This window comes from Urocitellus parryii, chromosome 3 (genome assembly GCF_045843805.1).
Source record: "Urocitellus parryii isolate mUroPar1 chromosome 3, mUroPar1.hap1, whole genome shotgun sequence".
Classification (NCBI taxonomy): Eukaryota; Metazoa; Chordata; class Mammalia; order Rodentia; family Sciuridae; genus Urocitellus; species Urocitellus parryii.
The window spans coordinates 150,603,754-150,621,400 of NC_135533.1; the positions used below are offsets into that span (position 1 = coordinate 150,603,754).

Genomic DNA, 17,647 nt, shown 5'->3' on the forward strand with positions numbered 1-17,647 from the left:
CAGAGCCTGACCCCGCTGTACTTCAACACAGTTGCGACAGTCACTGATGACCCACCTCTGGGACCTGGCGAGGCTGCACCCTAGACAAAGTGACCGGCTGGAGCATCAGTGTTGACCGACTGCCCTTGAAGAAAAAGCCTGATGACCCCAAACTTTAAGGACCGCCCCTCTGAGCTGAGAAGTAGCACAGTTGCCACCAGGTGTCGTGGGGTGGAGCCCTCCCCCCGTGGAAAGAAGAAACCAGTGGCTTCTGGGGGGGGGGGACACAGAGCCACGTTAGCCTGAAGTCCGGGGAAACGTGATTCTGTAGGTCACAACTGGGTCACGGGGTGAATAAAATGGCCATGGGGGGCTGAATGGGGCCCTTTATTTTCTCCCCCAGTTGTTCAAGGATGGGTGCAGAGGCCCCCAAGGCCCATGAGGGGACCCAGAAGTCAACCCATCAGCCTGGGAAGGGGGCTTCCCCAGGGCCCCAGGGTCACAGGCAAACAGCTGAGGAGTGGAGGATGCTGGGAAGGCTGCCTGGAGGAGGCGGCCTGGACACTGAAGGACTGGCCACCAAGCGTCTGTTCATCATGTTTATTGAGTGCCTGTGTGTGGCCAGGTCCAGGGCTGGGTGAGGGACACTGCAGCGAAGGAGACAGAGCCACCCTGGAACACGGCCACAGGGGAAGGAGAGAGGGGCAGCATGGGCTTCCTCTGTCACCAGATGGAATCTCATGGGTGCACATGGCCCCCCCACCCCACCCCAGCACCCACAGGCTGAGGCCTCACCCTGGGTTTCCCAGAAAGGCACCCAAGACCACCCACACAGCCCTTCAGGGTGTGGAGATGGCCCCAGGAACCCCATGCTCTTCAGCACCCCTCCAAAATGCTCCTCTACATGGTGACCGTGGCAACGAGAGGAAAATAGAGACGGGAGCCGGGTGCAAGGCCGGTCATCCCAGCAGCTCAGGAGGCTGAGGCAGGAGGATCGCCAGTTCCAAGCCAGCCTCAGCAACGGCGAGGCCCTGAGCAATTCAGTGAAACCCTGTCTCTAAATAAAATGCAAACTAGGGCTGGGGATGGGGCTCGGTGGGCGAGTGCCCCAAGTTCAATCCGAGGTACCCTAAACAAAAAGAATATAGTGATGGAGTGGGGCACAGGCACTCAGTCTTCCTTGGGGACATGGGGAGGAGACCCAGGTGGGCTGGAGGAAGGAAGAATGGAAGCATAAAAGGGACCTTGGGACAGATGGGGGACCAGGAGGGGCCAGGATCTCTCAGGCAATGTGGCCGCCTGGTTGGCTGGCCAGTCCTGTGCGGCCCCAGGACCTTGGCTGTTTGGGGCCCTGTCTGGGGCAGCCAGAGTTCCTTCCCTAAAGACCCCCAGTCCCAAGGGTCTCCCGGGAAGCCCAGAGCTGTGGCCGGGCCAGGGCCTCGAGCTAGGGGAGGAAGCTGTGCAGAGTGAGGTCATCCCCGTCGCGGTCCTCCCGGGTGTCTGCCTTCAGGCCCTGGCTCTTGGGCAGGCCCCCGTTGGCCGTGGCCGCGGCGCCCTCGCCCCCCTCGGGCAGCAGGGCCGAGATGCAGACCATCTCGGTGGGCGAGTAGCTGCGCACGGGGTACGTGTGGGTCTGGCGGGAGAGGCGGACGGCCAGCACCACGGTGCACACGAAGAAGACGGTGGCCACCAGGGCCAGGACCAGGATGGCCAGCAGGCACTGCTTCACGGGGATCAGGTCCGACGCGCCCGTGGAGCTGGGGTCCACGGAGCCTCCGGGGAAGACGACCTCGCGACTGTGCAAGTGGCTGGTTGTCGCCATGGCACCCTCGAAAGTCACACGAGAGGCCGTGGTGGCGGTGGTGTCCCTGGACAGGGACTTCACCATGGATTTCTCGGTGGACACAACTGCCGTGACCACAGGCTGCGCGGTCCGAGCCTCAGTGGCCGAAGGCGGAGCGGTCTCTGCCTCTGTGGCCCCTGGCGGAGTGGTCTCTGCCTCGGTGGCCCCTGGTGGAGGGATCGCTGCCTTGGTGGCCCCTGGCGGAGAGGTCTCTGCCTCGGTGGCCCCTGGAGGAGGGATCGCTGCCTCCGTGGACACTGGCGGAGTGGTCTCTGCTTCAGTGGTCGCAGGCTGGGTGGTCTCTGCCTCGGTGGCCACTGGAGCAATGGTCTCTGCCTTGGTGGCCACGGACGGAGTGGTGTCAGCCTCTGTGGCTGCTGGCCCTGTGGACAGGCCCTCCGTGGCTGTTGTCTCCACGGGTAGAGGCCCTTCTGTAGATGCAGCAATCGCAGAGGTCAGCTCTGTGGCCAGCGGCCCTGTGACTGACACCCATGGCGTGGCCACTTCTGTGCTCGGCCCCTCCGTGGCTGTCCCCCCTGCAGCCAGGCCAGCAGAGTGCCCCGTGGCAGCCTCCGCCGTGGCTGGCCCGGGGGTTCCGGGCCCCGCAGAAGCGCTCGGCTCCAATGTGCCCTTTGTGGTCAGAACCTTGGGGCCTGCCGCCGCGGTCCCCGTGTGATTGTCCAGTGTTTCCGGAGGGTCTGTGCCCTCTGTGCCATAGTCTTGGTCAATGTAGTCGTCCTCCAGGGCCACCTGTCTCCGTACCCGGGCAGGCTGGGGGGCTGGAGCTGCTCTGTGGGTGATCTCCCACAGCTGGAGGGCACTGCCAGGGCCCAGCAGGGTCAGCAGCAGGAGCAGGTGCAGGGGCATGGTACCTGGGAGACACAGAGACACACAGACATCAGGACACGGCCGGCTCCTCCGCCTGAGACGGGCACCCCACCCCAGGACGGGCCAGGACAGAGCAGACCCTCAGCAGTAGCAGCTGTTACTATTTATCAACATTCACAAAGCCACCCAGGAGTCTCCCTCTGGGACATAAGAGCTTCACTTGTGTCCTTAACATTTTTGACTAAAACTCTTTTTTTTTTTTGGTACCAGGAATTGAATTTAGGGACACTCCACCACCGAGCCCCATCCCCAGCCCTATTTTGAATTTTATGTAGAGACAGGTCTCACTGAGTTGCTTAGGGTCTCGCTTTTGCTGAGGCTGGCTTTGAACTCGAGATCCTCCTGCCTCAGCCTCCGGAGTTGCTGCGATGACAGGCGTGCGCCACCACATCCAGCACTTTGACTAAAATTTTTTGTTTATGGGCAAGATAACCCACTGAGGCATCGGAAGAGGGTCCTAGAGCTTATGGTTATACTGACTTTCATGTCATCCCTTGTTAATTCTATTGTTGTAGATATTAATAATTTATCCCAAGAGCACAGTGGTACCTGTGTACAATTCATAAAGAGAGAAACATGCAGCCAGGCACAGTGACCCACACCTGTCATGCCAGCTACTTGGGAGGCTGAAGCAGGAGGATGGCAAGATTGAGGTCAGCCTCCGCAAGTTAGTGAGACCCTGTGTCAAAAATCAAATGAAATAAAGGGCTAGGCATGGAGTCCAGTGGTCGAGCACTTGCCTGGCATGCATGAGGCCCTGGATTTAAACCCCTGCACTGAGAGAGAGAGAGAGAGATCGAGAGATCAAAGAGGGTGCGTGCTCAGGTCCTCGCCCACTGGCAGGGTCTGCAACACAGTCCACAGTAAAGCTGCTCGAGCCCTCTTCAGTCTGGTCCTGTGCCAGAGCACAGTGAGGTGGCTTCTCTGCCCCCTTCTCCTATCTTGGCTCCCTCTCCCCACAGCTCTGGCCAGTTCTCAGGTTGCCTCGTTTTTCTTCCCTCTGGGCATCTCTGCATGGTCCTGCCTCCTTTGGCTGTGTCCTCGCCTAGACATTGGGGATGATACCCCCCAGCTTCTCTCAGGACAATGACGTGATGTGGGCCAAATGCCCATGTGGCCAGCTCTCTGTAGGGTTCCAGTGCCTGGGCTCTTTTAGGCAACACACCCTGTAAGTCCTTAGGGGCCCAGAGCCATTAGCTGCACCTTCTGGGGACAGGAGATCAGCCAGACCTTTCAGAACAGCACTAGCTGCTGTTTACAGAATCCAAAACCTTGCCCTTAAGAATCCCCTGTGGTGTGTATTTTAACAGAGTATATTTATTATTGTCATAGTGGTGGGAGATCATTTTATTTCCAAATGTTTAATCTCTAAAAGTGATGCTAAGTTAGATCCTGTATAGATGTAAGATCCCTCCTCCTCCACATATGTTTCTGGACGCTGTGGTAGCCAAATTGAATTTTTCTTCTTCTTTTTTTTTTTTTTTTTTTTTTTTGTACTGGGGATTGAACTCAGGGGCACTCGACTACTGAGCCCCCATCCCCAGCCCTTTTTGATTTTTTATTGAGAGACAGGGTCTCACTGAGTTGCTTAGAAGGCCTCACTGAGGCTGGCTTTGAACTTGAGATCCTCCTGCCTCAGCCTCCCGAGCTGTTGGGATGACAGGTGAGGGCCACCATACTCAGTTTCTTGTTGTATATTTTTAAGTATTTGTAATATTTTGAGTTTTTGTATTCATTGTCTACTTGTCTTTGGGTTGGTGTCATTTTGAACACACCCCCCCACCCACCCACCCACACACACACACACACACATGCCTTTTTTTCCTATCATCTGCATTATAATTTTTCCCCAAATATAACACAATTCTTTTGACTTTATTGATGGCATCCCTTTTCCAAAACTATTTTTTAAATTTTACTAGAAAATGCACCTAGCTCTTTTTTTTTCTTGATTAATAAAGTCAAAATGAGGTGTCATTTCACTCTCTCCAGAATAGCTGTAACCTTAAAAATAGAAAATAACAGCTGGTGACAAGGTCATGCACAAACTAGAGCTCTCTTCCATGGCTGGTGGGGACCCAAAATGGGGCAGCCGTTAGGGACAACAGCTCCGTGGTTCCTCCGAAACCTAGAAATAGAATTGCCACCCTGCCCTGGGACGGTCCCAGGTGTATTCTCCCAGGGGCTGAAAGCAGGGACTCAAACAGATTCTTGTGGATCAATGTTGGCTGCGGCCTGATGATGCACAGAGCCCGAAGGAGGACTCGGGGGAGCGGTGACAGGTGGATCAAGCACAGTGAAGGCCACTGGCCCTGGGGCACGTGAAGGTCAAGTTCTCACACTTGCGTGGACGTTAGAGCACGCTGGAACTAGCCAGCCAGGAGGATCCCGAGTCCACTCTTCCCCGTGTCTAGATGAGGCAGATCCCAGGGACGGGACCCAGGTCGGAGGCGAGTGGGGCCCAGGTGAGAAGAGAATAGGGAGTGACCATGTTGTGTTGCATCTGAATATTTTATCACGATAAAAACTTTCAAAAGGAAACTCTGTGTCGAGCGGCAGCTGTGTTGGGGGAGGGATGCAGGTATTTGGAGGCTCCCTGGACAGGGGGGACCCTCCATCAGCACTGGGGTAGCTTCCAGTATCTCCCCTCATCTTCCAGTCGTGTGATTTGGAGGAGAAAGCAGACCTGAGACTCAGAGAAGTGAGGCGACTTTCCCAAAGACACACAGCAGGTGAGTGGCCGAGATGGGAGTTGAACCCAGTAAGGATTCAGGAAGGCTTTATGAGGGGGCAAAAGACACAAAAGCTTGTTGGAAGAGGGCTTAGCCCCATGTGTTTGTGTGTGGACGTGGGAGCCCAGGTGGGGAGAGGGCACCGTAAGATAAAGGACTTGAAGTCACCTCACTCGAAAGTTCAGTCCCCTATTTACCAGGGACGGTACAGGATGTAGGATTGAAAGCACGACTAGGGGATCAGACAAAAAGGGGTTCAAGTCCCGATTTGGTTTCCTGCAAGCTGTGTGATCTTGAGACAGATCCTGGCCTCTCTAAGCTTCAAATTTCCAGTCTGTAAAAAGAGGAGAACAAATGGTCCCTTTCTCATCAAGCTGCTGAGAGAATGCAACGAGAAGATGGATGCAAAAGTCCCAGGCTCACAGTAGGTGCTTAATAAATGTGGCGCGCCACACACACACACACACACACACCCGTGCATCTCCCCACCCACCTGCCTCCGGAGGGACGGGGCTTCTCCGCACCTGGAGTGGAGCTCCTGGTTGCTGGTAAACCCGGGGCCCCACCTTGGCCCCGTCTCTCTGGTGGCAGGGGACCACGGGAGAAGCCACCAGCTCGGAATCATGTTTCCTAACTTTGAAACCCTCGTGGCCCCGCGGGGTAGTTCTCGGTTCCTGGAAGGCAGAGCCCTCAGCGGCTTCCAGGAAGCAGAGGGAGGGGCAGGAAGGCCAGGCCCCGCCTCCAGCCCCTGGGGCCGCGCCCTGGACAGCAGGCCCCACCGCGCAGCCTGGGGGTGGCCCTAACGCGGCTCACCACCAACTGCCGGCCGCCTACACCCACCCGCAGGGCCTGGGAGGAGCGAGAGACGCAGGGCCGGGATCCCAGGTCACCTCCACTTACTAACTTGAGCCTCTCCCCCCTGAGCGTCAGTTTTCTCACCTGTAAAATGGGCTCCAAGAGCCGTAGTGAGGCTCTGGTGGGACGCCGTGTGGAGGGTCCCCGATGCTGGCTTCCAGGAGGGGGACCCTCTTCAGGGCTGCAGGCAGAGGAATGGAGGAAACAGACTGCAGACTCGGGGACAATACAGAGATGCAACCTCCCTGCCTCCACGGTGGGAGCGAGGAAAGCCACTCGGATCCAGGTGACATCAAAGACCTGCTCTGTGGAGATTAGATGTGGCACTGTGGGACAGCCCAAATCCCCCTGCCTGGGCCTGCCCGGAGTGACCAGCCTGTCCCAGATGTTCTGGGTATTAGTACTGAAAGTCCCCAGCCCAGCAGAGGTCCCTGCCGTCCAGGCCTTTACTAGGAAGGGGCCCGAGACAGTTCTGACGGCTTCAGCCCATTGGACAGGAAGGACAAGATGCTGCATCTCTTGGGGCTGGGGATGTGGCTCAAGTGGTACCACGTCCAGGCCCCGCCCTCCCCCTCCCCTCCAGGGGAGGAGCCACGACCAGGCCCCGCCCTCCACCTCCCCTCTCCAGGGGAGGAGCCACGTCCAGGTCCCGCCCTCCACCTCCCCTCTGCAGGGGAGGAGCCACGTCCAGGCCCCGCCCTCCACCTCCCCTCTCCAGGAGCCCGGAGGGAGGGCTGAGGACAGCCTCGTCCTAGGGCTCCTCCTCCTCGGGAGTAGGTCAGGCTGCTTCTGCCTGTCACCCTAAACCCAGTTGCTTCTGCCCCAGCCCCACCCAGGCCGCAGGGAGGAGCAAGGAGCCCTACCCCAGCTCTGGGGACCACGTTGGGTGGCCGCCCTGGGACGCTCAGGAGAGGTGTCCCCGGGAACTCCCCTTCTGAGGAGCTCTGGGAATCTCAGAATCCAGAGGCCTGAGCTTCTCGGGGTGTGGGTTAGGCAGCCACAAGGAAAGGGGAACCCCCAGATCAACAAGTAGGTCAGACTGAGGTGCAGGTCTTTCCCAGGCCCCTCTAGAGAGTGAAGTCCCCGTGAGCAGAACACCCCCACCAGGACCCCGCTAGTCAACCGGTTCAATCCCAGCTCCGTCCCTAGACGTGCTGTGTGACTTTGGGCCATTTGACTGACCTCTCTGAGCCCTGGGTATCTCATCTGGAACACAAATGCCCCTGATTTACTATGGGGTACTCTCCCCCCAAACCCATGGTAAAGTGAAGAGAATCACAAATCGGAAATGCACCGAATACACCAAACATGGCAGCTTGGCCCGATCTATTCCGCCCACAGCTGGGCAAAAGCACCTCAGGCCACGCCTTCTTATGACAGCCCCAGGGAGGTCAAAGCTCAAAAATCCAAGTGCAGATTCTACTAGGTGTTGCTTTCACACCCGTGGAAAATCCAAGTCCAGCCCTCCATAAGGGGGCCAGCTGCTGTGGGGTCTGGAGGTCGGAGGGGTCAGTCCAGGCAGAGTGGTCAGCACACAGGGCTCAATAAAAGCCAGTCGGCCCAGGACGAGGGACACCCCTTAACCTCTACCTCGTCCCCGCCCTGGGACCGGCTCTAATGTGCCCTGCCTCTCTGTCTGAAGGAGGCGGCAGGCAGGGCACCCCAGCCGCCTGCTGGGGGTTGTGACTGGCAGGTGTGGGGGGGACAGCAAGCCAGGCCCTGTTCTAAGTCCTGTGTGCGAGTGAGGAGCCCATGCAGCTGGGAACCACCTTGGACGCATGTGAAAGCCGGGGACACCCAGGCCCACCCGGCTCCTGAGTCACAGTGGGAACGCAGGGAGCGGGAACTGGAACCCAGCCCTGGCCCCAGGGGTCTGTGACCCAGGACGTGCCCTTTCCTGGAGTGAACGCCCCACCTCCCCAGGAGCCCCGTTTCACTCGATGGAACCCCAGGGTGCTGGCCGTGTACACCGGAGTCCTCGTATTTTGCACAAATGAATCTGAACTTCCTGATTTTACTTCCAAAGTGATGGTGGGCCGTGCGAGGGGAGGGGGTCACAGGCCTGTAATCCCAGTGACTTGGGAGGCAGAGGCAGGAGCCTCACAAATTGGAAGCCAGCCTCACCAAATGGGTGAGGCCCTAAGCAACTGAGCAAGACCCAGTCTCAAAATAAAAACTAAAAAGGGCTGCGGGTGTGACTCGGGGATTAAGTGCCCCTGGGTTCAATCCTCATACAAAGAAAAAAAACAGGTGAGGGTTTTCTGAAGTCGCAGGGCATGGACACATCCCCCGCAGCCCACCCTTTGCCTAACCCCTGCCCCACTGCGCATGTCCTGCTCCAGGTCAGCACTGGGATCTGAGAGGCCAGGACTGGTCCCCATGGGGCTGTGCAGGCCCCCTCCTTGCCACACGGCAGTGGGCGCTGCTTCTCCTCACTGAGCCTTGGTTTCCCCACCTGTACAGGGGCACTGGCCCCTCTGGTGCTCCACAATCCTAGCCCACCTGGCTCTGGGCCCAGCGGAGGTTCAAGGGGGGGCTCAGCCCTGCAGGCGACCCAGCCCTTTCTGCTCTCTGGGTTTCAGCTCCCCTGGCTGGGGGCCAAGGCCATCGAGGGAGGTGTCCCTCACCCAGGCGGTACCTGTGGGTGACCCCAGGGAAGCCACTCTGGCGCCTAGAGACTGGGAGCCACCTCTTACGGCCCTGTCCACTGAGGGGTCAGCCCTGGGGGCTTGAAGTCAGAGATGAGCCAGCCACAAAGAGGGGTCCCAGGTGGCAGGAAGCCTGATCCGTGGGGTGTGGGGTGTGGAGATCCACTTTGGCTCTCAGCCCCTCTCATTCTCCTTTAGTGTCCCTGGAGAACCCCAAATTCCAATCAATCAGAGTCTCCCAATTAAGAGTTCCCCTCTTTTGTCTTTTGCTAACGGTAGTGTCCCAATTTGCATGTTAGTCACATGCCACGAAGAAGTGCCGCTTTCTCAATTCCAACCAAAGTGTCAAAGGGTGATATTTTCATGACTTCGAAATTTTTTGCGGCTTCAAGACAGATCCCGCGCCCCCTCCTCCTTTCTAGAATGTTCCAGGCCTAGTCTCAGCTCTGCCTCTAAGCGAATCCCTCTGCCTCACTGGACTTCAGTTTCCCACCGTGAGAGGAAGGGGCTGCACAATTTCTGGGGACAGGCCTGTGATTTTTCTGAAATTTGCATTCACAATGCCCACGGCCCCGGCTAAGGCAGAAGCTGTAAGCAAAGAAATGATCAGGTGCAGGCCCCGGAAGGGCCTGGATAAGGCGCCACTGATTCCAGGAAGCCGCTGGGCCGGAGCCCGAGGAGCCTTGGCTGGGCCTCCCTGGGGGCTGCAGCTCAGGAGGGACCCAGTGGTCCTCCCCGGCCTGCTCGGAGCCCAAAGGCAGCCCCGGGGTCCCTGGGGCCGCGGCCACTCCCTGTGGTTTTGCAAACCAGCACTTACCGCGCTCAGCAGGGCATGGGGAGGCCCGCCTCCTGGGCCCAGAGTGGCTTCTCCGCTTCAGTGCCCAGACAGCACCGTGGCACCCTCTGCCGTGGTCCCCGGCCTGCCAACCCCCAACGCAGAGTGTGAAAGAAGGAAGTGAGAATGTGGTTACTCATGCTAGGCCACGTGACGGCCCACACCCCCTTGTTTGTGACAGCCTGGGCGTTGATGTTGATCAACACGGGTGGACAGTAGGACAGCGACAGTAGGCCGGGGACATGGTGGCTCTGACATCAGGCCTTTGGGGCCCGTAAGCATGAAAACACCAACAACTCCACTCGAACTTCCTGTGGCGGGCCCTGAGGTTGGAGGTGGGACCCGCCCTGAGAGGGGCCCCACTGTCACCCTGGTAATGGGGACTGGGGGCCAGGGGGACCCTGCCCTGGAAGGGAGAGGCCAGGTAAAAAGGAGGACAGCTCTCGATTCTTGCCCAAGATGGTGGGCAGAGGGGACAGGGCACTAGAAATGGCACCACTCAGACCTTTGCGGGGTTTAAAAATAGCTTGCGTTTCTTCCCTCGACATTCCAGCACTAACGCTGGGCACGGTGGCCACACCTGTCACCCCCACAGCTCGGGAGGCTGAGGCAGGAGGATGGCGAGTTCAAAGCCAGCCTCAGCAAAAGTGAGGCCCTAAGCAACTCAGGGAGACCCTGTCTCTAAATAAAATACAAAATAGGGCTGGGGATGGGGCTCAGGGGTCGAGTGTCCCTGGGTTCCATCCCTGGTACCTCTCCCCAAGGAAAAAAAATCCCAGCATTATCTCTAGATGCTCAGGGATGCAACCCACCAGCAGCAGTGAAGAGTGCTTTGGGGAACAGATTGCCAACCACACATGGGGGAGCCCTGATTGTCTTATGTCCCCCCCAAGATCCAAAGGCCCCACTGTGGGTTCTTTTCATGGGAGAGGGAGGCCGACAAGTAAACAAGTCCAGGGCCCATTACATCACGGGCGGTAAGTGCCACGGGGGGGGGGGGGGGGGGACAGCTGTCGGGAAGTGCAGGGCAGCCCCGAGAGAGCTCAGCCCTGGCCCAGGTTGGGAGGCCTGAGAACGTGCAGTTCAGGAAGGGCAGGGCGGGGTCTCCTCCTGCCCTGTGGCTTTGCACAAGGAGGAGCTCAGGACATACACAGGGGCCACTCCTGGCCTTGCACAGGTTATTTGAAAATGAGCAGCCAAGCACACGCAGACCTGGGTTCCATCCTAGTGCCGCAAGCTGGGTGCGGTCATGCCCACCTGTCAACCCAGCGGCTCAGGAGGCTGAGGCAGGAGGATCGTGAATTCAGAGCCAGCCTCAGCAAAAGTGAGGCTCTAAGCAACTCAGTGAGACCCTGTCTCTAAATAAAATACAAAATAGGGCTAGGGATATGGCTCAGTGGTTGAGTGCCCTGAGTTCAATCCCTGGCACCCTCCCCCCCAAAAAAACAGAAAGAAATTGCCAGCCCTCAGCTCTCAGTCTCAGGGACGGAGAAACTGAACAGACCCTCCTGAGTGCTGGAGGCCATGCACGCTCTCAGGAGCCGGGGTAAGGGGCCGCAAGCTGCTTGTCCATCCATCCTGCTGCCTGCAGGCTTTGTGCACCTTGCAAGCTACAAATGGTCTTTACATTTTTAAATGGTTGGAGTGTGTTTTGTGACACAACATTTTGTGAAATTCAAGGTTCTGGTTTTGGGTTTTTTTTGTTGTTGTTGTTGTTTGTTTGTTTGGTTTGATTTTTTGGACTGAGGATCGCACCCAGAGGCACTCAACTACACCCCAGCCCTTTTGATTTTGTGTCAAGGGCTAAGGTGCTGAGGCTGGCCTCAAACTCTGCATCCTCCTGCCTTAGCCTCCTGAGTAACTGGGATGATTGACGTGCAGCACCAGGCCAGGCCAAGGTTTGGTTTAATAATCAAGTTCTCTTGGGACACAGCTACATGCCTTGACCTACTCCTGTGGTCTGTGGCCACTTTCACGGCAGAATCGAGGTGTTGCCTCACCTGCGAAGCCTCAAGAGACACACCCTTCCCGTTGACGGAGCCACCAATCAGCTCACGTAATCCTGCGATGCATGTCTGGTCATTGGAGATAAGGAAACTGAGGCTGAGAGAGGACGCACCTGGCGGGACTGGAATCCAGGCACCCGTTACAGCTCTTGACCTTGACCTCCAGCCTGTGAGGCGCAGACCACCCAGTGCCTCAGCCCCCTCACTGAGCTGCAGGTGAGCAGTCCTCAAGGTGAGACTTGGGCGGCCAGACTCGCTTTTGACAGGAGCAAGTATCACTCAGAAGATTGCGGCTCACGTCGTCATCTGGGTGATGACCGTGAAACCACATCTCACCACACCTGGCCCTTGTCACCCCAGTGAGCCGGTTTCTGCTTCAAGGAATAGACACTAGAAAAGACAGCCTTCCAGAATCAAAGCGATGCTATTTAACAGAAGAGAAATGCTGGAGGAAGACCAGCAGTCCCATGCCACAGGAATCTGTCCCTCCATGAGATGTGATTCAGAAGCGAGGGTCGTATTCATGTTTGTGAAAGTTGGTGAAAATGGAAGAATCCAGGCTGGAAGAATCCGTGAGCAGACAAACCAGTGGGGCCTGGCGTGACCTCAGCCTTGAACTGATTTGCAAGCATCGTCCTTGCAAAGGCCTGGATTAAAGAAATGTAGCTCCACCAATCAGAAACTGCCAACAACCCAGAATCCCAACTGTTCGGGAGGCTGAGGCAGGAGGATAGCAAGTTCAAAGGCAGCCTCAGCAACTCAGCAAGACCCCGAGCAACTCAGTGAGGCCCTGTCTCTAAACAAAATATAAAAAAGGACTGGGGATGTGGCTCAGTGGTCAAATGTCCCTGGGTTCAAGCCAATGACACATAAGGCAACCATACAGCCAATGAAAAGGAAAAGAGTCTTCCACAGAGCTGAGTCAGAACCCAGGGCTGCTCTCATGCTAGGCAAGCCCCTGAGCTACCTCAGAGACCTTTCTTTACTCTTTCTGTGCCTGTCGCTGATGAGCCTGCCACCAGGTCTCCTCAGTGGGGCTCCTGAACCGCTTCTGACTGGAGCTGCCTAGTTCATGAACTATCATTTGCACAAATAAAACTCTTTAAAATATCATTGTGCCTCAGTTTACTTTTTAACATACATATGAGCCTCAAGCACTCCAAATGAGCAGGTGCCCAGACCCGACAGAGGTGGTGGCCACAGCAGCCACAGCAGCAGCCACAGCCTGTGCCCATCACCTACCCCCGGATCTCTCTCCCCTTCCTCCTCATCTTCCTTTCCCCTGGCCTCCACCCACACCCGGCCTCCACCCATGCCTGGCCTCCACCCACACCCGGCCTCCACCCATGCCTGGCCTCCACCCACTCCCAGCCTCTACCCTTCCTTCCTGCCTCCCTTTTCCCCTCAGTTACCTGGCACCTGCAGCTTTTGGCTTTCACCCCCACCAGTGACAAATACTTGACCACTCAAAGTCCAGCTCCCAGGCGTGACTGAAGGTGTATTAAATGTCACTCTCCCCAGGCGGCTACTTCGGCGTGGAAACAAAATTGGCGGTTGACATGTGAAGGGAAGGAGACTTGGGTAAGAAGACGCGCCAGGAGAGAGGGGCATGAGCTCGCAGCTCCGAAGGGACCTGTCCCAGGACAATGACCCCTGTGGCTGGACCCCTCATGCCGTCGTCAGAGTCTTTGCTGAGGTTATCGACGCCCTGGAAGAGGACATCAGCAGCTCTGTGACCAGTGGCACAGCTGCCAGCAGACCCCGGTCACCCCGAGGCTGTGGTCCCTGCTGGTCTCTGTGGCTCTGTGTGGACAGAGGTGGTTGCAGGATCAAGGACACGCGAGGGAGCCCTGGGCCTGTACTCCGCTCAGAGCGCCTGTCACGGTCGCCGACTCCACGGCCCGCCCGCGTGGTCATGGAGCCGTCCCACACGGGCCCAGGGTTCTCCCGTCACCTTTGCAGATGGTCGGCACAGGTGCCGCGGGCAGCAATAGCGGAGCTGCTCCAACCTTGACCTGGAGGGACAGTCTCCCGCTCGCCGGGTCACAGCAGGCCTTGACCCCAGGGCACCAGCAGGCACTTCGAGGTCCCCTTTCCCACGGTGCCCAGGGCAGGTGGCCAGCATCTGCCCAGACGACTTCCACCCACCAAGCCGCCGTCGCAGACCATTGGATTGGCTGCAAGAGTGGGCGTCGAGGTGCCCAAATCAAGGAGCGCCCCCCACCCCGGCAACTCGGATCAAAATCGGGGGCCCAGCGGGAGGGTCTACTGATAGGTAGGTCACCATGGCCGGATCTGCCACCTGCCATGGTCCCCTGGCTCAGTATGTAATCAGTGCCAGCTCTCCTTGGAGACAGGCCTCGCCGGAGCAGTCCAACTGCCCACTGAAAAAATCAAGAGGTTGCTGCTCTTGGGAAGGGAGGCCCGAGGAAGGCTCCAGGATGCCTCCAAAGATCAAAGCCATGATTCTTTTTCTTTCCTGTGATGGGGATGGAACCCAGGTGCTTACCCACTGAGCCACATCCCCTGCCCCGGCCCCACCCTTTTTTTTTTTTTTTGTATTTTATTTAGAGACAGGGTCTCCCTGAGTGGCTTAAGGCCTCGCTAAGTTGCTGAGGCTGGCTTTGAACTTGAGATCCTCCTGCCTCAGCCTCCTGAGCCGCTGGGAGGACAGGCGTGCGCCACTGCCCCTGGCAGCAATGACCCTTAACATAAATAAAATATGGGGGGAAACACAGAAATCTGGTTACACAGAAATGTGTCCTTGGTGGAGGACCATTAAAGTCATTGTCAAGTTGAAGCTCTTACCCCCTGTTAGGTGGAAAAGGGCAGGCTGTACAAAGGAGACAATGAGGGAGGTGAAGAGAGAACCCCAGGATGGGGGGAAATCTCCGCCAGCTCCTCTGCTGACAGGGTTGATGGCTAGAATATAGAGAGAGCTCAAAAAGCCTTATGCCAAAAAAACAAATAAGCCAATGAATAAATGTGCAAGTGGATTGGTTACCTCTCAAAAGAAATACAACTGGCTGACAAATATGTGAGAAAAAAGGTCCAACATCATGAGCAATCGAGGAAATGCAAATCAAAACTATACTGAGATTTTCTCTCACACCGGTCAGAATGGCAATTATCAGGAATACAGAGGGCGCTGAGGGCAGGGGCGCACGCCTGTAATCCCAGCAACTCAGGAGGCTGAGGCAGGAGGATTACAAGTTTAAAAAATAAAAAAGAAGGCTGGGGATGTGACTCAGTGGTTAAGTCCCTTGTACCAAAAAAAAAAAAAAGAATACAAATAATAATAATAGATGGGGAGGTTACAGAGAACACTCTTACACTGTGGGGGGACTGTCAATGAGTGCTGCCACTATGGAAATCAGTATGGAGCTTCCTTAAAAGGCTGTTTTAGAATTTGAGGGGGAAAAAAAAAAGGCAGGCTAGTTAGGAGCAGAGGCCCACACCTGTGATCCCAGATGCTCAGGAGGCTGAGGCAGGAGGATGGCAAGGTCAAAGCCAGCCTCAGCAATGGCAAGGCCCTAAGCAACTCAGGGAGACCCTGTCTCTAAATAAAATACAAAATAGGGCTGGGGATGGGGCTCAGGGGTCGAGTGCCCCTGAGTTCAATCCCAGCACCAAAACAAAACAACAACAACAAAACCCACTCACGATGCCCTGGGTTTCTGGGAGCTACCGGCCATTGTTCCCTCCCAGTGCTGCTCTGTCACCTTGAGGGGTCCACTCCTATAATCCTATCGCTCTCCAAGTGTTCCTCAGCGTCACCTCCAGGGAAGATTCTCTGGAGGGTCAGGAACCTGATCAGACGTCATGGACTGAAGCCCCAGAGAGCAACTCATTACCTAGAAGAGGGATCCGGGAGCTTTTCCCAGAAAGGGCCAGTCTTTTCAGCTTTGTGGCTCTGACACAACTATTCAACTCTGTCATTGTCATAAAAGCGGCCAAGATCAATACAAAGGTGATGAGCAAAATTGTGTTCCAATAAAACTTTATTTCAAAAATCAAGTGGAGGGCCAGATTCAACTCACGGGCTGTAGTTTGCTGACCTAGAAAAATGGACATCCATGGCCCTGCTGATGGGCAGGTGAACTAGGATGGCTCCTAGTCATGTCCCTGGAGTTCTTGGCATAGCACATGTTGAGTGAGCCCTGACAAGTGTCAGGAGTTAGGATGAGCCACAAACAGAGCAGATGCCATCCCTGCCCTTGTGGGGCGTTAGTGGCCAGGTCAAAAGCCACCAGCAAGGGCTGCTGAATGTGGCTGGGCCAAAGACATAGGCCTGAGGATCAGCATTGTGTCTTTAATTTGAGTTTGCTGTGTGACTGTAGGGAATTCACTTGGGCTCTCTGAGCTTGCCTCGTGTGGAAAATGAAGCTTTGAATTCTTCACGCGAAACAAAACAGACCATCAGCAAAGGTTTTAACATAGTGTGGGCCACAGATGAGACCCAGCCCAGTCGCCTGGCCTCCGACTCCCTGAGTCTTTCTCTTGTAAAATTTAAAAGCAAAACCTGCCATAGGCTTTGGTGTGCCAGAGCTCAAGATATATAGAAGCCGCTCCTCCGCTCTGAGTACAGAGATTCTCTCCCTACGTGAGAGTCAATGACTCCCCATTGCTTCTAGAATTAGACTCAGATTCTCAAGATGAGTGGCAGTGCCTTGGCCTCCTTCCCTTTCTTCAGCCTCATCTCATGCTGACTCTCTGCCCTCTGTCCCTTTGTTCTCTGTGATGGCTCTTTAGTTTGTTGTTGTTGTTTTTTTGTTTTTCCCAGTGTTGGGGGTTAATTCCAGAACCTCATGCCAGCTAGGCAAATGCTCTATCTAGCAGCTGAGACATACCCCCATCCCCCCAATTTATTTTATTTTCAGACAAGGGTCTTGTTAAATTGCCAAGGCTGGCCTCTAACTTGTGATCCTCCTGCCTCAGCCTCCCGAGCAGCTGGGATTGCAGGGGTCCCAACAAGTCTTCTTAAATTTGCAGGTGGAGTTTCTTCTGCCTGGAGCACTCTGTGCTGCTCGCTGTCCCAGTAGCTGCCACTTGCTCTTCAGACCCCACCTCCTCAAGCCTTGCCTTACCAGCCCACCCCTACTCCATGATTTTCAAATCCTGTGCCCTGCTCTTGCCTGTCCCGTGTCTGTTTCCCTGGAAGCTCCAGCAGAACTCCATGTCTGTTGTGGTCACCTTTGGGGGCCATGCTTGCTGTGACTGGTTGGTGAGGACGCGACGCTCCCCCCACCCCCACCCGGCACGAGAGCAGCCTGGGTGTGGAGCAGGAATTGCAGTGAGCTCAGCCAGTGGGTGCTAGGGTGCTCTCTGCACTGGAGTCAGTAATGGGCTAGCCTCGGAACCTAGGGCTGTCTGGAGTCCTTCTGGGGAAAGTGTGCCCCTGGGTGTTGACCAAGGGTCTGTCACTGTCGCAACAGTCCCTCTTAAAGCCGAAAGTGTTTCACTGGGCCTCCCTTGAAGCTCTGCCACAAGCAATTTGTACAAGTGAAGACTGGGACTGTCAGACAACCTACAGCCTCCGTGGATGAGGACGCCCCTGAGGCTCGACCCCGCAGTAGACCCAGGCATCCTTATTTCAGCCAGTGGATAAAGCTGCTCATAGATTTTGGAGGGCATCATGTCCCTGTGCCCACCCCTGCAGCCTGCAAGCTGCATTTGTGCAGTGACCTATCTTATTGCCACTTGCTCCTAGTTATTTCCAGGCAGGGACTCCTGGGGACAAGCGCTGCCCTAATAAAACCTAATAATGCCATAGAACAAAGAGGAAGCGCTGAGCTTAATTTCAACCTGCTGTTTGCCAGGCCTAGGATGGTCGACGACACATTCAGTTGTTAAGGAAAATG

General features: G+C 56.2%; 1 protein-coding gene across 2 annotated transcripts; it reads right to left on the reverse strand.

The window, feature by feature from the left end:
- Positions 1-773: 773 nt before the first annotated feature.
- On the reverse strand, positions 774-9,858 carry Selplg (selectin P ligand). Of its 2 annotated transcripts, XM_026409230.2 has the most exons (3): positions 9,763-9,858; positions 6,382-6,602; positions 774-2,694 (listed from the first exon to the last, which is right to left on the reverse strand). In XM_026409230.2, the coding sequence occupies exon 3, from the start codon at positions 2,687-2,689 to the stop codon at positions 1,424-1,426; it is 1,266 nt and encodes a 421-aa protein (XP_026265015.2). In that variant the 5' UTR covers positions 2,690-2,694; positions 6,382-6,602; positions 9,763-9,858; the 3' UTR covers positions 774-1,423. The 2 variants fall into 2 exon arrangements, with proteins under 2 accessions (XP_026265015.2, XP_077651707.1); XM_077795581.1 differs by lacking the exon at positions 6,382-6,602.
- Between the last annotated feature and the right edge of the window lie 7,789 nt (positions 9,859-17,647).